This window comes from Mesoplodon mirus, assembly GCF_964341445.2.
Source record: "Mesoplodon mirus genome assembly, chromosome: 17".
Lineage (NCBI taxonomy): Eukaryota > Metazoa > Chordata > Mammalia > Artiodactyla > Ziphiidae > Mesoplodon > Mesoplodon mirus.
In genome coordinates, this window is record NC_138993.1 from 47,739,294 (window position 1) to 47,757,413 (window position 18,120).

At 39.9% G+C, this 18,120-nt stretch overlaps 1 protein-coding gene across 3 annotated transcripts in view; it reads right to left on the reverse strand.

Moving 5' to 3' along the window:
- The window catches only part of KLF12 (KLF transcription factor 12), a 461,550-nt gene that overhangs the window by 14,418 nt on the left and 429,012 nt on the right, over positions 1-18,120 (reverse strand). For all 3 annotated transcript variants that reach the window (XM_082601894.1, XM_082601896.1, XM_082601895.1), the window contains one exon: positions 12,045-12,202. In XM_082601894.1, the coding sequence (XP_082458020.1) occupies positions 12,045-12,202 (158 nt within the window). The remainder of the gene's footprint in view (positions 1-12,044; positions 12,203-18,120) is intronic.

The following is an 18,120-nucleotide window of genomic DNA, read 5'->3' on the forward strand; positions in this document are numbered from 1 at the left end:
AAATTTAAAAAAGACGATAAATAAGTTTGTAAGATACACTGTAATATGTATAAATGAGTCCTGAAAGGATATAATAAAGAACAGACAGAATCCTTCCTCCATGCCCCCTTCTCTCCTTCAAATCTTGCTAGAAAACAGAAAGCTCACTTTAAAGTTAAAAAAGCCAGTGGAGGGGACAGAACGGTGGGTGGATTTTCCACGAACGTTTTCCTGTGGGGAGAGTTGGCTTGGACACTAATAGCGGTCAAGCATCTCCCAGGGTCTGTGCGGCTTTTGTGCACAGCTGCTCTGTGCCAGGCTGAATGGGGGTGACAGTAAACCCTATTTCCAGTGATTTCTTCAGGAACAGTGAATGGTCCTTAAACTCATTTGAATTAGAATTCTGCACATGTGTTATTCAACACTGTTTTCACTAGAAATAAGCTAAAAATTAAAAAAAGCATGCCCACCTTTTTTGTTTGTTTGTTTCGTCTAACCCACAAATACACTTAGAATCCTCGGTAGAAAAGTCTTTGAAAATGTATTTAAATATTTTTCAAAAGAATCAGAAGTTTTGACTCCACCGTCAGATCACCTTTGATTTTTGTTTCTTACATTAATCCTGTGAAATAATAAAATGATAGGGAATGGTGTGGTATACGTCCTTACCAATAAGTCTTAGTAAGTGATTAAGTCGAGACATCAAGTTGCTAATGTATAGGAAAAAAATCAAAGGACGTGAGCTGGGTAATTGGTAGCTTAACACTACACTCACCTTGGGGTGTAGTTATTAACTTTTAGACTTTCAATTCTGAAGTGAAGGTCTCTATGTCCCATGAAAAACCCGTAAGCCATTTCCACATTTTGACCATTTTTCAGCACAATCTGTCCTCTTTCAGTTCTTTATAAAACCTGAACTAAACTACGAAACCTCTGAAAAAGAAAAATGTTAACTGAAACTAATAGCAAGCCCTCCTATTCTTTTAAAGTGAAAGAGTCCTGTAAAGATTAAAAAGAGAACATACCAAAAAAAGAGGGTTCGTTAATTTTTGTTCGAAAACACTTTTTAACTCCTCATTTGGGGTTCATGTTAGAAACAGTTTCATATGCACACTGGCCTGTGTGTGTGTGTGTGTGTGTGTGTGTGTGCGTGTGTATTCACAGGCATTATTTAAATAGTATTCTAGTATTCTAATTAAGTGTCCTGGGAAAATGAAAACTCTCATCAGGGTTTTTTTCTTGAAACAGTCAAGAAACTGATTTATTATGAGAACGGCTGTCTCTTTCAATTTTGGTTAAAGAAAAGGATTAAGAGTCACTCAGTGCATTTCCATGACATTTACCCAGCAGAAGGCATAATAAAGTCTAAAGAAAACATCAGGTATTGAATGGATTCCCAAAACCCACGAAACAAAAATAACTTTTTCGGGTACCTCCCATTTCACCATCTGAAACGCTGAAAGGTAAATGTGTCCTGAGACAAAAGACAGGTGCCCTTTCATATTAAAATGACGTGTGAGCAACACCAGAAAAGGAATGTGCAGTTTGCAAAAGCTCCCGGTCAAACAAAACGCCCATGTCCTCACATCAGCTTCTCTCTATTATTCTCTCAAGCAACCGAAAAAAAAAAAAAACACCTTTGGCAACAGGAAACATAGGCATTTTCTTCAGTTCAGAAGTGCATTTCTGAAATGTGTCCCTGTTTAACTTTTATAAAGTCAGGGGGCCCCAGACACTGACAAATGAGCTTCATTACACTCAAGGCTCAACATATTTGCTGTGACAATCTGTTTCACTTGAGGAATGGTATTTGCATATGAGGGGAAAAAACCCCCCAGAATCAAGATTCCTATCTTGTTTTCTGGTTTCTGTTACATTAGTTCATAAAAGTTCACAGAATTTTAGATCTGGAAGGAAATTAGGTCCTTTGAAAATGAGGAAACAGAAACCTAGAGCTGAGATTACAAGGCCCTTGACTTGTCCAGGGGTAGACAAGGCTGCCTTCCTTCTTGCTGGTGTTAAGGGGGCAGAAAACAGCACAGGCTTTGAAATCAAGTGGAATGCGCGGTCAAATGAGGCTCAGTCTCCAATCTGCGACTGGATCTCAGGCTAGAGAGTTAAGCTTTCTGAAACTCTGTTCCCCGTCTGTAAAATGGGAACACTGTTCCCACGGTGAAACTTAGAAATACACATGCCATGTGCCTGACACATGATAGGTGCTTAATAAAAAATATTGAATTCTAAATTATGAAATTCAAGGTTTTTCTGTTTCTGCTAAGAAATATAAATAACATAAAGTTAAAAATAAATCCCATTTGTTATTTTTAGGGAAGGAATTAAGATTTGCAGGTAAAATGGATGCCGACCCTGATCCTGATTTTTTCTAACGTTTTAAGTATAAAACTCCTTTATAGGCCAAGTAGACCAATCTATTCTATAATTTGTTTGATCCGTTTGGTCTTGTCAATTCAATCAAACAAGTGATCAGTATGTTAGTATCTGCCCTATGTAACTGTCTGGACTGAATTAATTCTCCTTTTCATTATGTGTAAACAAGACCAAGTGGGTCTTTTTTTTTCATGCAATTATATAGAGGATTTCTTTGATAAAAATAATATTTGCTACAGCATAGAGCGTCTTCCATCTACCACACTTAGCTCTAAGAGTTTTATGGATCTGAACTCATTTAACTTCGACCCTGTAGTTGCTGTAACCAACCCCACTTCACCCAGAGTTAGTATGTGGTGGATGGAGGAGGGATTTCAAGCCAGGGAGCCTGACACCCAAGGTCACAATCCTAACCACTACCCTACAATGCCTCTCAACATCTTAAATCACTGCTTTCGTAAACCAGGATATCCAGTCAGAAATGGCCAAGCAGACTGAGAGAATATGAACTAGTCCTTACAGGAAAAACACTGTGTTAACCCAGAGGCTAGCCCCTCTCCTCTAGAAATCAAATGTAAATGAAGTTAAAAATACCCTGTAGGGCTTCCCTGGTGGCGCAGTGGTTGAGAGTCCGCCTGCCGACGTAGGGGACGCAGGTTCGTGCCCCGGTCTGGGAAGATCCCACATGCCGCGGAGCAGCTGGGCCCGTGAGCCATGGCCGCTGAGCCTGCGCGTCTGGAGCCTGTGCTCCGCAATGGGAGAGGCCACAGCAGTGAGAGGCCCGCGTACCGCAAAACACACACACAAAAAAACAAAACAAACAAACAAAGAAAATACCCTATAATAAAAATGTACTTTACTGGAAGTAAAAAGTTCAAGGTCTAAGGATAATACTCTATGTGGCTGAGTTTATATTTCTATGTAGGGACAACGTTTATCTTCCTGTTTCTGGTTACCTTTTCCTCAGTTTCTTTTGTAGACGCCTTCCTTTACCTGTCACATAAATCAGGGGTCCCCAACCCCCAACCAGCACCGGTCCGTGGCCTGTTAGGAACCGGGCCGCACAGTGGGAAGTGCGTGGTGGGAGAGCGAGCAAAGCTTTCTCTGTATTTAGAGCCGCTCCCCGTCCCTCACATTACCGCCTAAGCCCCGCCTCCCGTCGGCATTATGGTGAGTTGCGTAATTACTTCATTGTATATTACAATATAATAATAATAGAAATAAAGTGCACAATAAGTGTAGTGCGCTTGAATCATCCCCAAACCGTCCCCCGCCCTGGTCAGTGGAAAAATTATCTTCCACCAAACCAGTCCCTGGTGCCAAAAAGGCTGGGGACGCTGACATAAATGTTTACTGAGATTTGGGCTTTGACATCTTGTCACTTGCATAGGTTCTGCTTGGTTTCCACAGCTTCTACCACAACTTATAAAGGAAGGATTCCCAAGCGTCTACACCTCCGTCTCTCTCCCAAGCACCACGGAAGGGGAGACAACATTGCCAGTTGGCAGCCCGAAAGCAACCCCACGTGACCAAAACGTTATTCAGCATCTACCACTTAGACGAGACATGTTCCTCCTTCTATTTTGATATCTGGAAAAAAGACAAGCCCATCTATTCATGTGTCAAGTCATACATGTGTCCAGTTGGCGAGATTTCTTGGACTCTTTCCTATCGGTTATTCTCTACCTGCCCCAACCCGATTATTACATTTGCCAGTTCTGCCTTCCCAATGTCCTCTGCAGTTCATCTCCATGAAGATGGTCTGCCTCTTTTTAGAGTTTCACCATCTTTCACCAATACCAACTTCTACTGCTCTGTTTCCCTGTCTTATGTCCTGTTACCTCCAGTTTAATTATTAATGCTCCTGGTCCTCATCTTCTCACTGGCTTTCTAACAAAGCAAAACTTCAGTCGACTTTCAAGAAAGACTGGGAATTCCCTGGTGGTCCAGTGGTTAGGACTCCATGCTTCCACTGCAGGGGGCCCAGGTTTGATCCCTGGTCAGGGAACTAAGATCCCACAAGTCACACAGCATGGCCGAACCCCCCCCCCCCAAAACCAAAAAACAAACAAACAAAAAAAGATTAGTTCACATTATGATGAAAACCCTTAAAAACAGGCCATTTACCAATCACTTGCTATCTTGATGCTTCCAAGTACCTTAATGACCAACGCTAAACAGGTAGGAACCGCTCGCTAGACCTGCATGGAGTAGGTCCTGGTGGGAGAGACTGGCAGGTTATGAGCAAACTTGTCTGAGACCAGGTGTAATGACAGCAGCACAGGTTCTAGAGAAACCAGAGTCTGCGTCTCAGCTCCACTCCTTCCTTGTTCACTCCATGACAGTGGACAAGTGCTCTAGCCTTTCAGGGGGTTTACAGATGTGATTAAAATATGTAAAGCACTAGCAGAGCGGGGCACTGGGCCTGGGACCTGGCAGGTCCTCAGGAAATATCAGTTCTCTCTCACTGCTGGTCTCCACGTCTGTTCCCAGCATTCCTTCCTCCTAACCATGCACGCCAGATGTCTCCAAAGTCTCCCCGTCCCCTGCCCTCACGCCCAAGCAGATACCATGCCCTCCTGTCTCTACTGCTCCACTGTTTCCCACACGCTTTCCTCTCTGCCCACTGTGCTGCTGCAACAAGGAAACGTCCAAGTGTTCCAGGGTCACGGAGGAAAAAATGCTACCTGCCTAGGGAAGGAGGGTGGTCAGAGAGCTTCACAGACAAGGTGACACTGAGGCAGTTTCCAAAAATAAATAGAAGTTTACCAACTCAAGAAGGAAAAATGGAGGTGCCCAGGCAGGCCATTTCAGGTAGGGGCAAGAATGTACAAATGAACTCCATACAGCTGGGCATGTTTGGAGGTTGCTTCATTTGTGTGGGTGGGGAATGGGAGAAATTGGGATGGGGTCAGCAAATGAGGTTTGACAGATGAAAAGGAGTCCAATGAGAAGGGCCTTGCACGCCCAGCTTAGAAAGGTGTCCCCAAATTCCCTGGCCATAACAGACAACTCCCATGGTGTTCTTTTGTTATTCTGCTTGTATCTTTATTATATGACTTGGTAGACTTGGCCTTCGTTGTGACTGTTCAATGGATCTTACCTAGTATACTTATGGATAAGTTCATTGAAGATGGGGGTTCTGCCTCTTTCTGCCTTTTTCAAGAAAAATCTATAGTGCCTTAGACATGGAAAATGCTCAGTAAATATCTGTCTTGTTGAATTTGTCCATGAATAGGTCCTTTCAAATAAAAGACTACGTTTTACTAAGTATTTAAAATACGTTCTTGAAAAGATTATTTATACTATCATTATAAAAATGATGACAAAGGGCTGATAAAATAATACTTTTACTCCAACTTCTTCTGCATTATATAAATATTAAATTAGTTGAGTCTGAAGTAAAGAGATTATATAATTAGAGCTGATTGTGACAATACATTAAATTATCCAAACTTTTTTGCCTTGAACCTACTGCTCATATTAATAATATATATCCACATCAATATCCAGACATACACAATTTCAATTCAACAAATAATGAACTGGGTCCTTAAAATGTGTTAGTCACGATATTCACTGGGGATATAAAAATGAGGCCCCCTGTGGTAATTATGCAACAACTTGCTATATTTATGTTCAAAGTTAAAAAAATAGAAAACCTGAGATACATAGAGTTAAGTAGCTTGTCTAAGCTCACAAGCCAGTTAGGGGCCAAAGACAAATTTCTGTTGCCTGACTTCAAATTTAGTGCTATTTCTATGATAGTTTCCTATTTCTTCGCAGTTACCAATATGGGGCATATCTGTGAGCTCTCTAGCCAAGATCCGCAAACAGCTTATTTGCTGAGGAGTTTTACTTGAAAAACGTCAGTTTGTTCTTAAGTGATTCATTATCCTGGCATCACTAAGCCCTATGCTTTATCTAACAATGAATCTAGACAGAGGGTCTGACGTGGAGCTTTATATGGAACGAGTTATTTAATTAATGAAGATAGATGTGAAAGTATAAGCAGCACCCCATCGCCTGAAGGTAAGATCTAGCAACCCCAAGACTTGTGAACAAAAGGCCACCAAGATGCACAGCTGTCACATAGCTCATGATTTTCTTTGTAGGATATCATCAAATCATTTCAGAATCTCATCCAATAAAATAAGATGTCAAATTAGAAGCAAGAAATATAGGAATAACAATGAGAAGTAATGAGACAAGAAAGAAAGTGAAAAAACATGGAATCCACAAGCAGTTTGGACTGGGGTGTGTGTGTGTGTGTGTGTGTGCGCATGTGCACGCATAGTCATTATCTGATATTAATTATAGCACATGATATTACTTACAAAGTCTTCATTCCTCAAGGGAAGGGCTAAATAATACATCATTTCTTTCATTTGTAAAGGTAGGGAAGGACATATTTTAGAGACGTTTAAATCAAAATCGGTTAAAAATTTTAAAGCATCCATATGAGTTAACTTCCTTGATGTGTAAAATTCAGATATGAATTATTTTTGCTAAAGCCAGACATAAGAAATGTGGCTGCTCTATATTTACTAATTTTTAAAACTTTGGTGTACCGCTTTCATATGAATACAAATGACTATTAGACAAGATTGGCTAAATGAGCCTCAGATTTATTAGAGAGCAGGATACCAAGTTGAAATTTTCAAATTCCGATTCATCTGAAACAACATTTTTATAGGTCAAAACTACTTATTTAAAAATCCGGTTTTAAATCTTTATCTTGCCGTTTCCTTGTTCATCATTAAATTATAATATTCTGCAGAGCAGTGATCATCATGCCGTGTCAAACGTACCACTAGAGGGTTCTAGCTGACTCTTCCTTGGACCCTCTTAGACTAGACCCAACATCTGGTTGTAGTGCGCCATCTAGTGGTTCTAAGAATCACTGGTGCCTGAGTGTTATTTGCTTGAACTGCATTTTAGAAAACACAATGGCATACATTTTTAGAAAGTAATAAGAATTCTAAACGGCAATACCACACTCATAAAACCATTTTTTTCTAAAATTCATATTTAGATCACTTAATAAGTAATGAAATTCTTAAAGTGAGGGGAACTCATTGTATTAATACATAGTAGTTATGTTTAGCACAGATTTAAATGACCTTTAATTTCAATACACTGCATATTCATTTAAATACACTGCACACTGCTTCATGCAGAGGAAACACACAGTTTAGACCAGTGAGTAGGAATAACGTACCTGCTGACAAAGGGGTGGATGAGATGACCGAGATATATTTTTTTCCTTCTATTGAACGTGCCTTAAACAACTTACCACAGACAGGTGTTAGTAGGCATTTAAAAATATTTGGTCAAACCTTTATGTTATTATCTAAACTGTACATTTATGAAATGATATTTAATTATTTTTAAAAGGTACTCTTCAGCACGTCTTTTTTTTTTACTCTAAATTCCTTGTTAATATATAGAAAATGATCCTCTTTCATGCTCCTACAAATGTTTAATTTACTGTACGTATAAGTCCTAAACAGATGACTGATCATGTACTAATAAAGCACAAAAGATCAAGTGTTAAAGGTAGAATTAACGTGATTTTCTCAAAGAAAGTGTCTTGTTGTCCCTTGCTCACCTCCCATCGCGTGTGTAGTTCTCATAAGTCATCTGTTATAATCCCAAACTTCACATTCATTATTACTGGTCACACACAAATAACTTACGCAATATGCCTGAAGCAAAGGTAAGGCTAAGAAGATATTTATTAAAATCAAAGCAAGTCAACCTGAATCCCTATAGAACTAGTGTTGATTTTACTTTGAACCCGAAGTTATGAAATCTTGCATGTAATTATAAATCAGAAACCAGTATGGGCTCACTTTGAACCAGTGGCAGCAAATCAAGCAAATTTCATTCTTTCTTTTTAAAAGTACTGTTATTTGACTGGTAGTTTAGGAGACTCTGCCTTGAGCAGAGTAAGTATTTCTCTGCTAAGTGGATGGATGAATTTGGCATATCTGGCTTTGGAGCAGGAATTTCACAAGGACTTTTGGATGCAGCTGTGAGATCAAGAAACATGGATTGGAGCAGGACAACTAAGGGGATTCTTAGCTTTAAGTTCATAAATTAAGACCCACTTGGATGGAAGTCTCCAACATCACATCTCAGGGCTTTTCCTTGAACCTGTTCTACTTAGTACTTGGAAAAATGGAGAAGCTGAAGGAGAAAGCTAAAAAAGTAAAAGCAAGGGGGGCAGGGAGAGCTCCAAAATCTTTTCAGTTTATTAGAATAATGAGCCCAAGTCAATAAAATGGATGCAGTATAATTATTTCCCAGACTTGAAAGGGTATGTGCAGCCCTCATAGTAATGATCTGTCCTGTATCTCCCACAAGAGGTCATCCAGCCTGGGGCAAAACACCTCAGTGACAGGAAACCCACTATTCCCAAGGGAGCCACCATCTGAGGGACAGGTTCAATGACAAATACAACACTGCACGTTTAAGTTGAAAAGAAATCCGTTCTAGGTACAGGGGGTGGGAAGATCCAGTTTTCAGCAGTTTTTGATTGAGATGACCGCACAAAGTCAACTGCTAAAAGAATTAACATTATCTTTACATCTATTAAGAGACGTCCCTTAACAAGAGCTCTTCCCTCAATTTGTGGTGTGAAAACTTTAAAAGATACTGTGATATGTTGGCATATACCTAGGAAAACGTGGCTGAGAGAACGGCGGGTGTCTGGTTTGGGGAGATGAAGATACCAGTGGTTCATGACAGTGCTGAGAGGGGCACCAGGGTCCCGGAAGTGAAATTTACACTGTGATGGCTGGAGCGATTCCCTTGGACAACAAGACAACGGGAGCCAAACAACGCCATACGAGACAATTCAATGCTGTAAGAGATGAGGACTCCGCCCTCAGAAATGTCACCCAACTTGTCTTGCACAAGAAGAAGCTCTCTGTCACGCGAGGCATTTAAGGAGAGATGGGAAATAATACTTGACCGGGAGTCACACTCATACCAAGGAGATAATGACACTGGTTATTGTGTGGATCAAATGAAAGAAAAAGTGTTAAGTGTGCAGAATACTGCATAGTACAGGGACTGGTTCTCTGTGAAAGATGACACCCAAGGATCCCTCTAATTAGGAAACGAACTAGACTTGGTGACATATAAGGTCCATTCAGACCCTAGGAGTCGATGATTTCATCTTATTAATAAGCCAAACTAATTACTTCTGCTTCAGCATTAAAGGTTTATATTGCTTCGAATTATAATGCATACATCACATCTCCCCCACTTTCACAATCTATATTAAAACCTATAAGATCCAATCCTATCGTGCCATAACATTAAATCCTTTAATAGTACCTCATGAAACCTTTTCCTCTCTTTCACTGTTCATCACTTGCATAAATGAAATAGAGGGTGCCTGTGTGAAAGCGGGGATAATTAGTATTTTGGAAAGTTCAAGGAAAATAGGAGTAACTCAAAATATATAAGGATTCACTGCAGAAGGTCATTCTTTTTTTTCTTTAACTGAAATGCTCCCATAAGAAGTCAGTAATATGAGCTGATCATACTTACTCCTTTGATTTGTGTTCACTGTCTACTGATAAGATGAAACATGCTTATTCAACTTTCATGTCTTTATAGGCATTCTTGGCCTTAATGAGAAAATCGAAGACACACTCTTCTATATAAAATAGATAACCAACAAGGACCTACTATATAGCAAGGGAACTATACTCAATATTTTGTAATAACCTTTAAGGGAAAAGAATCTGAAAAAAAAAAGATATATGTATATGTAAAAACGGAATCACTTTGCTGTACACCTGAAACTAACACAACATTGTAAATCAACTAACTTTAATAAAAACTTAACTTAAATATTAAATGGCTTAATTTTTCAGATCCCCCCCCAAAAAAGAAAGAAAATTGATTCAAAAATAGTGCCAAAGAAATAGATGAAAACCTCTCCTGGGAAAGCTCTGGATCAATGGAGAGGAAAGAATTTGGAATTCTTTGGAAAGAATTTGGAATTCTTTGGAAAGAATTTGGAATTTGGAATTAAGTAGAAAAGGGATAAGGACTGGGAATAGGGAGGAAAGATGGAAGCGACAGTTTTCACACTGCGTTGAATTCCCTTAGAAATAGTAATAGTATTAATGTATTATATAAGCAGAAGTAAACTCCAGATTCTATAAAGCTTTTCTGACTCAGGCAAGCATCCCGTGCTATAACTTCATCACACACACAAAAAGATGTCCCATCTTAACGATCAGAGTCATGAAAGTCTCTGTAAAGCAGCTTTCAAATAATCTGATATAAGAACATGACTCAATAAATGGCAAAGAATGACGATTTAAATGATTTTGCTACCTCAGCTGAGAGAGAGTTTATACAGTGTGGCTATCTCAGTGTATCTGAGATGGGAGCACGATTTATGCAGCCCCACAGGAGTCTGTTACACGTGAAGCTCCCAGATAGAGGCAGGTGCTGGAGGCTGATTCCTGTCGAGGATAGTTACTGGCTCTATAGCACGTTGCTAGCAGGAATGCGTGTGAATGAATTTCTCTCTTCTCTCTGCTTCTTTGAGGTTCACACATTCCAGTCACCAGTCACTTTTCTGACCAAAAGTTTCTGTAATTGGGGGTCCCTCCTTCCACCTTTTGGTCTCTTCCCAGAGCCTCCCATTGATGGTACCCAATGGGATCCAGAAGCCAAGGAAGCCAGGGGATGCCAGGTGAGGGACACACAGGGTAGAGGATTGATGGGGTGAGTAGGGAGCTAAGTGAAGAGTCACTGCCTTCTTTCCTGGGTAGGGGCATGGGTGAATGGATGGTGACAAAGTCAGTGGGTCACTTGTGATCTCAATTTCCTTCTTTGCAAACTGTGAATACGCAAAATCCTCTCCTTATACAAAAAAATACCAATGAGAATCAAATGGAATCATGTGGAAGTATTGTTTTAAACTCCCCACAGTGCTATGTATATGTCAATCTTATTTCATTTTTGGGGGGGGTTTATCTGTTTGGTTCCAATTTGGGGGATGAGATCAAGGGGAGAAAAATATGATCTAAGTGGTGGTGAAAACGATAACTTTAAGAGAATGATTTTGTTCAGCTTGTTTGGTATGTTATGTGGACATTTTAAAACCTAATAACTAGGGCTTCCCTGGTGGCATGGTGGTTGAGAGTCCGCCTGCCAATGCAGGGGACATGGGTTCATGCCCCGGTCCGGGAGGATCCCACATGCCGCGGAGCGGCTGGGCCCATGAGCCATGGCCGCTGAGCCTGAGCGTCCGGAGCTTGTGCTCCACAACGGGAGAGGCCACAACAGTGAGAGGCCCGCGTACCGCAAAAAAAACCCCAAAAAGCAAAAAATAAAACCTAATAACTAGACAACGATTAAGTGGCAACGCTGATTATGAAAAAGACTAGACCACTGTGTTCATACTCTTATTTTAAAAGTCCTTAAGACACAGAAGAAATACTTCTTCGCTTGCTAAACTTCACGAAGGCTTAGGCCTTTTTTCAACTGAGAGAGGGAATGTACTCCACTCAGAAGGGAACATATGATGCACATATGATGGGTGAGCACAGAACATTCCAGCACACTCATGGCTCCAAAGCCAAGCAGCTGGCCCTTTCTGGACTCTCAGCGACCCTCAGGTGAGACGCCCTGCAGAGCTGTACCTGTATGTGTCCTTCGATGAGCCTTCAGGTGAGAACTTTTTGTGTACACTTTGTTGCATCCCTCAAAATCACATCTGTGGATACGCCGTTTTCTGGAGTCTGGGGATTCAGACCTTCTCTGGCGTCTTGTGCTCTCAATACTAAATGGTGAGATTGAACTGGAAAAAGAAAAAGTAGATTTAAATGGTGAGCAATACAGCACTCTGTCTGGTTCCAGTGCCATGAGACCTGAGGCTCATAGTCTGCAGCTTCATACAGACTCAGGGTCCCATGTCCACATTTCCCGCTGTCACCTTCTGGGATACATTTCATTTCTTAATCTTGAAGGCAGGCCGCTAGACCTATTTTTGATGAAACACTCTTAGGGAGAGAAAGACATGCTTAAAATAACAACAAAATGACAAAAACAAAAACTAAATGAAAGCAGTGGTGAGTGAGTAGATCTCTATCATCAAAAGAAATAATCTGGGGCCTCCCTGGTGGCGCAGTGGTTGAGAGTCCGCCTGCCGATGCAGGGGATACGGGTTCGTGCCCCGGTCTGGGAGGATCCCATATGCCGCGGAGCGGCTGGGCCCGTGAGCCATGGCCGCTGAGCCTGTGCGTCCGGAGCCTGTGCTCCGCAACGGGAGAGGCCACAACAGTGAGAGGCCCGCGTACAGCAAAAAAAAAAAAAAAAAAAAAGAAAAGAAATAATCTGGCGGTGTTAGAACTATCCCTCAAAGTTTTGAACTTGTGAAGACACTTACAGAGAATATTTTAGGAAGACCTGCCATAGACAAATGACAAAATGAATGCATTTAATAAGTAACATGAGGGTCTGAATTGCATGTGACAACATATACAATCATGTAAAATCACAACGTAATTTCAAAACAAGTAAGGTCGGGTTGAAAGAAATGACATCAGTACATCAATAACATGACTCATGACAAGCTATTTCAGTTCTGTAAAATGCACCTGACATTTGACTTTTCTCGTTGGTGGTTTTTCACGGTGAGGAGTAAAGTTCACTGTATTGAAAGATTAGCTGTACCACATTATGAAAAAAAGTTTTCACTATGAGATTTAGCCCTGACTTTTACATTGTTTAACCTTAATGCCACAGTAGAAAAACAGGATTAGTTTGTAATGTCAGGTAACTGATTAACATGTACTTCTTCCAACCTTAATGTCTTTTGATTGAGATAGAAATGAAGAACATGACTCACCTTCTTTAGTTATTCATGAAGTTCTTGAAAATTACAGTGAAATACACTAATAAAAAGAAATCACCCATATTCCTACTATAAAAAAATCTACCACTATTAATACTTTGACATTATTTTCTTCCAGGTTTTCCATGCTTTGATGGGGTTTAAAATTCCTATTAATAAATCAATCCTTGAAAAACCTGAACACAACAGATAAAGATACCCCTCCCCCCTTCTATCATATCATTATCCTGGTCCCTTCTCCTCCGAGGGAAAACCTCTATCATCAGCTTTCTTTAAATTCTTCCAATTCTTTAAAATCATACTCAGTGATATATATCTGCATTCATGGAAAGTCATTATATTGTTTGGTGTTTTTTAAGAGACATATAAATAATATGCTGTTCACATCATTCTGCAAATTGTTCTCCACTCGACTTTTGTTCATTTGACACCAAGGATCTGAGATCTGTTCATACTGATACACTGTCTTGTTTATTTGAAATGCTATATACCACAATTCATTGATTCTAAGATGAATATTTTAATGTCTCTAAAAGCAGGATGCTTCTGACATTTGACAGCTTGTCATAGTTTGACATATTTTTTTTTCTTTCTTAGTGGTATATAAAGTAATGTTGTATTTTACAATAGATGGTGTTTTAACCTAGATCAGGAGTTGGTAAATTGTTTCTGTAAAGGGCTAGTGAATATTTTATTTTGACTGAGAGTCATACAGTCTATGTTGTAACAAATCAACCCTTCAATTGTTGCATGAAAGTAGCTATAGATAAATATATAAACAAACGAGTATGGCTATGTTCCGATAAAACTTTATTTACAAAACAAATAGTGGGCTGTAATTGATCCATGGGCTGTAGATGGTTGATACTTGACTCAGATGAAATACGGGAGTAGTCCAAAGAATATCATCCCAGCATTTTAAAATCCATTTCCTAGGTGACGGACATATAAATTATTTCTAATATTTCACTATGACATTGCTCCAGTGAACTTGTTTTGAATGTCTCCTTCCATGTACTCGCCTTTTAGGTTTTCAGTGCATCTTTTCACTTGTATGAATAACAGATTCAGTAGCCAAAGCTTCATGTTATTAGATAAGATCAAATATAAATGATGTTTATCTACTAGTATCTTAAACAGTTTTGTGCAAGGTTTCTAGTAGTTGAAGGAAGAACATACGGGACAGCTAAGACACTTTTTCAGCCTTCTTATCACTCAATATGGATTTGTGGTTTTCCACACCACTGACTCAGTTGTAGGGATTGGAGCCTATTGTGAAAAGAGTCAAAATAGTGTGACAGGTCTGCCCGTGAGAGAACAGCTTTAGTCACTCCTAACAAGATATGTTCTGGCATAGGCTGTGATTTTTGCAAATAATTAAGACTGTGTGTGTGTGATAATAGGGCAACAGTCATTCACTTCTTGAATATCTAGTCATAAAAACAAATATGGATCTTGTCACTGGGGGCCCTCAAAAATAGAAACTTTCACGTTGTGGTATGTTTGACATCTTTCAAATTGAGAATATGATATGGTATTTGTTTCCTTCAAATTATAACTTAAAGTCTATAGTAAGAACGCTTTGTTTTGTACAATAATTTCTACACACTAGTATGCAGAAGTCTAAATGTAACTAAGCATAATCACACACACATATTGTTTGCCCATAGTTGACTTTAGCTATTTATCTTGCTATGTATACATGTATACAGAGAAAAGTGAAACATAAATCTGAAATAAAAAACTGAGTAACTACTAAGTAGGTCTTTAAGGGACTGAAGTAATGCTGCTATATCGTCAATCAACTACTGAACTACATGGCAGGCAGAGAAGGGGAAGTAAGGGCTATAGAATGGTATAAAATTACTGCACTCAGAGCTTCCCTGGTGGTGCAGTGGTTGAGAGTCTGCCTGCCGATGCAGGGGACACGGGTTCGTGCCCCGGTCCGGGAAGATCCCACATGCCACGGAGCTGCTAGGCCCGTGAGCCATGGCCGCTGAGCCTGTGCGTCCGGAGCCTGTGCTCCGCAACAGGAGAGGCCACAACAGTGAGAGGCCCGTGTACCGCAAAAAAGAAAAAAAAAAAATACTGCACTCAGATTTCTGAATTTACATTAAATGAAGACAGGTTAGGTGGATGGCCTTAATGTTCTACAAAACTTCATACCCTGGTTTTCCTCATTTTAAAGTGAAATGTTTTAGGACATTATGAAGTACCACCACCTAAAGGTATCTGCGTAAAGATGATGATGATGATAAAAATAACTTTTAAAAAGGTATGTGCAATGAATAGCTGGACCCAGCAAAAACTAGCTTTAAAATGATATTCAGTGGGTAAAATTTTCCCTGGTTCCCCTTTTTAACTGGTAGAGACATCCTCAGAAGACATCAAAGAAACTTAGGCTAGCCTGTACCTTTCAGAACTTATTTTGATCTCTTTGTGGAAAGGCAGGAAGGTAAGTGGGGCTGAAGTGAAAAAGAATAAATAAAGTGCAGAAGAGCTTAAAGAACACAGGAAGAGGAGAGGACAACCCAACTCCACAGAGGACTGCTGCTGTACTGGGGCCCACGGCATGATCCTACAGTTAGGGGGCACTGTAGGTGGAAGACAATTGTGTGTTGCGTGTTTGGCCATGCCAAGTCCATGGCAGGAAATCTGATAGTCACGGTGCTGGTACCAAGTATTTTTGTGTCTCTGGAGCCCAGAACATTGTGGGCATATAAGAAATGTTTGCTAAATAGAATGAATGAATAGATGGATGAATGGAAGAGTGTATTAAGTCAGGTATTCCTGATTTTTAATTTAATATAATCAACTAATTAATGAATCTTTAATTGGTTAATTAATCCTCACCAGGATCCTTTGACTGCAAATCTTCCAATAATGGTCACTCAATTCCTCATTCTTACTCTCATTTCCCTAAATTTCATGTTTTAAATGCTATAGTATACAAAGTGGCTACTGAATATCTGGGATTCTGGGTAACCATTAAAACCACATGTACATATAAGTGCCTTGGTTCTTTGCTCTAAGTTCAAGAGAATGGCATTCTAAAGCATGGCTTACAATTAAAATTCTCAGTGGGAGACTGCTGAGATCCCTCTGAACACGTATAAGACAATGGTGAATGAAAGAAAAAGCTTCCCTTTGATCCTAGGTAAGCATCTAGGTGAGTGCGAAAGGGTGAAGGAATGATTCTAACTCATCCTGCCCCGTCTCACTCTGGGGCTCAAAAGCCCGGTGTTTGGTAACAGAACAGCTATAATTACATGTTGGGTGTCTCTGTTCTGCCCTTCCTATGCTTTCTGAAAGCCATGTGCCTTTCGTTTCCAAAGCACTTCAGGTATCCTCAAAGGCACACACACTGACTTGTGTGCTTCAAAAGTTGGCCTTGTTCTGAAGAATGGAAATGCGCAAGAAACTACTGCCTACGCCAGCAGAGGATTCTTCCAATAATCCTTGGTAATAAGCCCGGTATGATGAAAATGGTCAGGGTAAAAGAGTTGCTAGTGTGTTCCCAGACACTGCACTAATAAACATATCCGTGCAGTTCAAAAGAACAATCACTAAAGGCCCATTCCCTTCCCCAGAAGGTTCCACCATTTAGAAAAGTGAACGAATGCCCGAGGGGGCCTCACAGGCACTGCGTTGTAATAATTAGACGTAGAGAAAACAAATGAGGGCATCACGCCTTCAGTTACACAACAGTCCCACTTGGAATGGCAAGTTAAATTAGAATTAAACCCAGAGAGGCTCGAAAAGTCATATCCAGGAACAGCTCTATTTAAATAGAAGGCACCACACGGCTGCCATGAAAGAAATGAAGGTTAACTGTAATCAGCATGTAATAAAAGGCCATTTGTCACGTGTGACCTGAGTGTGATGAGACACCCTTCACTGAAACTGGAGTTTCTATAGGAGTTAGAAAAAAAAAAAAAATGCCAGGACATTCGTTTAAGGCTGGGAAGGGAGGACACACGCATCCTAAAATTTAAAACAAGAGCAGAAAACAGAGAGATAGAAGGTGCTTCAGCAAATTCACATATATCATCTCAACAGAACGTCAAGGAGGATGGCTGAGGATAACCAGGACGGCTGACATTTACAGAATGCTTAGCATGTGCCAGGCACTGCTCTAGATGCTTTAAGCTTAAAGCAACTCACGAAGGTCAACATTATTAGTACCTCTAGTTTACAGATGAGGAAACTGAGGCAAACAGAGGTTAAGACCGAGGCCAAAACAAAGTTGGTGACCACACCAGGATCTGAACCCAAGTGGTTGATTGACTCCAGAACCCAATCCTAGTTAATATGTTCTATGGACTCACGTAAACAGGAATATAAACCAGCATATAACACAATATGAAAAAGCAACAAAATAATCTGTATCATTTAAATTTCCCCTCTAATCCTATTATAGAAAACAACAGCACATAAAAGCATTCTTAAATGTAGCCTGCTATAATATACTTTTCTCTTGAGAATTTTAAGGTAAACTGTTTTATTAATACTGCCAGTAGAGGTACTCAGTATAATTACTTACTATTAATCTACCTTAAAAAATACTGTCTTAAGGTTGTTGTAAAATACGTATTTCTTTCCAGGGACATGTTTTTAGAAGACTGAGTTTGGCAGTGGTAAGCGATTAAGTCTTCCTTGACCATCAAGACCACAGAACTAGTTCCTTCCCTGCCATTTTAGCTTATTTACAATTGTACCAAAAAGCATTTAGAGTTGGTTGCATGACAGAGTTACCTTAAGGGAAGGGGGAACATTCAGTTTTAAGAGTATATTTTGTACTGTTTTCCAAAGTTTGCTTTAAAATCGTTTTCAACAGGATATAAATATCACCTATGGGAATT